The sequence below is a fragment of the Apis dorsata genome, unplaced genomic scaffold, assembly GCF_000469605.1.
Source record: "Apis dorsata unplaced genomic scaffold, Apis dorsata 1.3 scaffold_29, whole genome shotgun sequence".
Lineage (NCBI taxonomy): Eukaryota > Metazoa > Arthropoda > Insecta > Hymenoptera > Apidae > Apis > Apis dorsata.
Genome location: NW_006263331.1, coordinates 787,789 through 790,580, shown reverse-complemented (window position 1 = coordinate 790,580; position 2,792 = coordinate 787,789). Strand labels below are relative to the sequence as shown.

Here is a 2,792-nt window from a genome sequence, read left to right as displayed (position 1 = left end):
CTCTCTCTCTCTCTCTCTCTCTCTCTCTCTCTCTCTCTCTCTCTCTCTCTCTCTCTCATTTCAATCCTTTTCCGCACTGTTTCTCGGAACGGAACTTGGCTGGAGACCGTAATACATTCGCATTTGCATCGAGGATCTTTTTTATCGCGTCGGTCCATTGAAAACGGTGGCCGAAAGTTTCGAGTTGACTCTTGGTGCCAATTTAAGAACTCGACCGACGAGTCCGCGATCCCAGATGGGCGAAACTAACCGAATCAATGTCCCATTGAAATTCACAGGAACTCTGCCATTATCAAGGTAGCGTTCGCGACCTCCCCGGCTCCTGGGTAGCCCTATCTACTTGCAGAGGACTGCGCGGCGTTGTCTTCGACGGCGAGAACCTTCATCACATCCAACCGGAGCAAGAATCTTTGGACTCGCGTCATTACGTTTACAAGCACAGCGATCTCGTCGCCAATCACACTTGCGGTAATTATTTTTTTTATTTTTTATTTTTTTCCTTGTACATCAATTTCAATTTCTCGAAATCTTTCACGAACAGAATTAAGAGAGAACATTTCGTATCCTTTCTTATCGTTCCTATCCTATCCTAATCCATCTTTTCCCAGTTGTTATCGTTCCTGAGTACGATAGGAAGTCTCACGGATGACGAGACCGGTTCGATTCCAAAGCTGTGTGTTATCCTCGTGCAGGGCACGCGCTCCTTTCCCGGTCTCGAAGACCTGTCTCGCGGAGACTGGTCTCTCCTTAACGGCCTTAACGAATGTGGGAGCGAGATTCTCCCTCCTCAGTTCGCCCTTAACTTTACCGAGAATCCAATCGACGACGATGATCTTGGTTTTTTGTTCGGTACAGGTTACGAAGGAACGCCGCACCATGTTCTCGACCGTGAACAACGCGGGATCGTCAACAGAATCGCAAGGGTAAGATATATATATATATATATATATAAAGGTTTTAAGTTTATTTAGAGATTCGAAAGATTCGTTGGAGATTCGAAATCGAGGTTTTTGTACTTTCAGCACAAGAGAGCGGCCGAGGCGATTCGAGGACCCTACAACGCGAACAGGCATTCACGATACGTAGAATTGGTCCTCGTGATCGATAAGAAGGAATACATCGCTCTCGACGAGAATTTGGACAAGGTTCATCAACACTGCAAAGATATCGCTAACATTATCAATGCAGTTAGTACAATTTTCATCATAGACGAATCTTCGTATCGATATTAGATTGTCCCAAAAATTATAATCGATTTAGTTGAATTTAGATGAAATAGAATAATTCTTCAGACACGAAGAAGTAAAATGGCGAAAGTTTCATAAAAAATCATATCACACGTTTTTTGGGATAATCTAATAATCCATAGATCGTAAATAAATAAATGATACATATCGCGTTCCAGTTGTACATGCCACTGAATATATTCATCGCGCTGGTCGGAGTGCAAGTTTGGTCGGACGCGGATGAAATAGCCCTGTCCCCGAATGGGGACACCACCCTCTCGAATTTCCTCCGATACAGGAGGGAGAAACTAGTTCAAGACATGCCGAACGATAACGCCCAGCTGTTGACGTGAGTTGAGGAACGAAACGAAAATATCGGTGGAGAAACGACGGGATATTTCGAGATATTTCGTATTTTCAGGCGAATCACTTTCGAAGGTGGCGTGGTAGGGAAGGCGCTCAAGGGACCAATATGCACCTACGAGTTCTCGGGTGGCGTCTCGATGGATCACTCGAACGTCGTTGGATTAGTGGCTGCAACTGTCGCCCACGAAATGGGTCACAATTTCGGGATGGAACACGACTCGGCCGATTGCGACTGCCCCGAGGAGAAGTGAGTAATAATACTAATAGCGATGGCATAATTCCCTTTATTTTCCATTTATCCAATTCTTCGAACCCCATTCCTCGTCGTTATCCAGCGACGATCATCGAAACGAGGCCATCGATGATCCGCAGGCCACTGTCATCGCGATCACCTTTCGCCTTTTAAGAGGGTCTAAACACGCTCGATCGCGTCTGATTGCAGATGCATCATGGCATCGTCGAGCGGCTCGTCGGGGCCGACCCACTGGTCGACCTGCTCCCTCGAGCATCTGGCGCTCGCGTTCGAGCACGGGATGGATTACTGTTTGAGGAACAAGCCGCAGAAATTGTTCGACAGCCCGATCTGCGGCAACGGGTTCGTGGAACCCGGGGAGCAGTGCGACTGCGGCCTGAAGGAGAACTGCGACAACCCGTGCTGCAACGTGACCACTTGCATGTTGCACAGCAACGCGAGCTGCGCGACGGGCGAGTGCTGCGATCTGAAAACGTGCCGGCCGAAAACCGCGGGCACCGAGTGCAGAAGCGCCGAGCACGAGTGCGACTTGCCCGAGTATTGCACCGGGCAGAGCGAGTATTGCCCGGTGGACGTGTTCAAAATGGACGGTGAGTCGTGCAGCATGGGAAAAGCGTTTTGCTATCAGGGCTCGTGCAGGACCCACAACGATCAGTGCAAACTGCTCTGGGGTCCCACGGGGACCTCGTCCGACGCGCAGTGCTACGAGATGAACACGAAAGGGACGAAGCACGGGAATTGCGGCTACAACCGGATCGAATCGAGCTACGTCAAGTGTACCGGAGAGTAAGACAGAGATGATTCTTCTTTCATTTCACCCCGGCCGGGTTGCAGGGATATGTGTACTGTAATAAAGGAGGAACGTCTCTTTCCTGGGTTTTAGAAATCTTTTGTGCGGAATGCTTCACTGTAAGCACTTGAACGAAAGATTGGAGTTCGGTATGGAA

General features: G+C 48.7%; 1 protein-coding gene across 1 annotated transcript in view; it reads left to right on the top strand.

The window, feature by feature from the left end:
• Positions 1–269: 269 nt before the first annotated feature.
• LOC102672183 (disintegrin and metalloproteinase domain-containing protein 12) overlaps positions 270–2,792 on the top strand; it is a gene marked incomplete at its 5' end in the record, with an annotated part of 9,764 nt that continues 7,241 nt past the window's right edge. Inside the window, 7 exons of the mRNA XM_031511427.1 lie at positions 270–468; positions 856–923; positions 1,023–1,187; positions 1,406–1,575; positions 1,648–1,839; positions 2,035–2,631; positions 2,729–2,791. Coding sequence (XP_031367287.1) covers positions 270–468; positions 856–923; positions 1,023–1,187; positions 1,406–1,575; positions 1,648–1,839; positions 2,035–2,631; positions 2,729–2,791 — 1,454 coding nt within the window. The remainder of the gene's footprint in view (positions 469–855; positions 924–1,022; positions 1,188–1,405; positions 1,576–1,647; positions 1,840–2,034; positions 2,632–2,728; position 2,792) is intronic.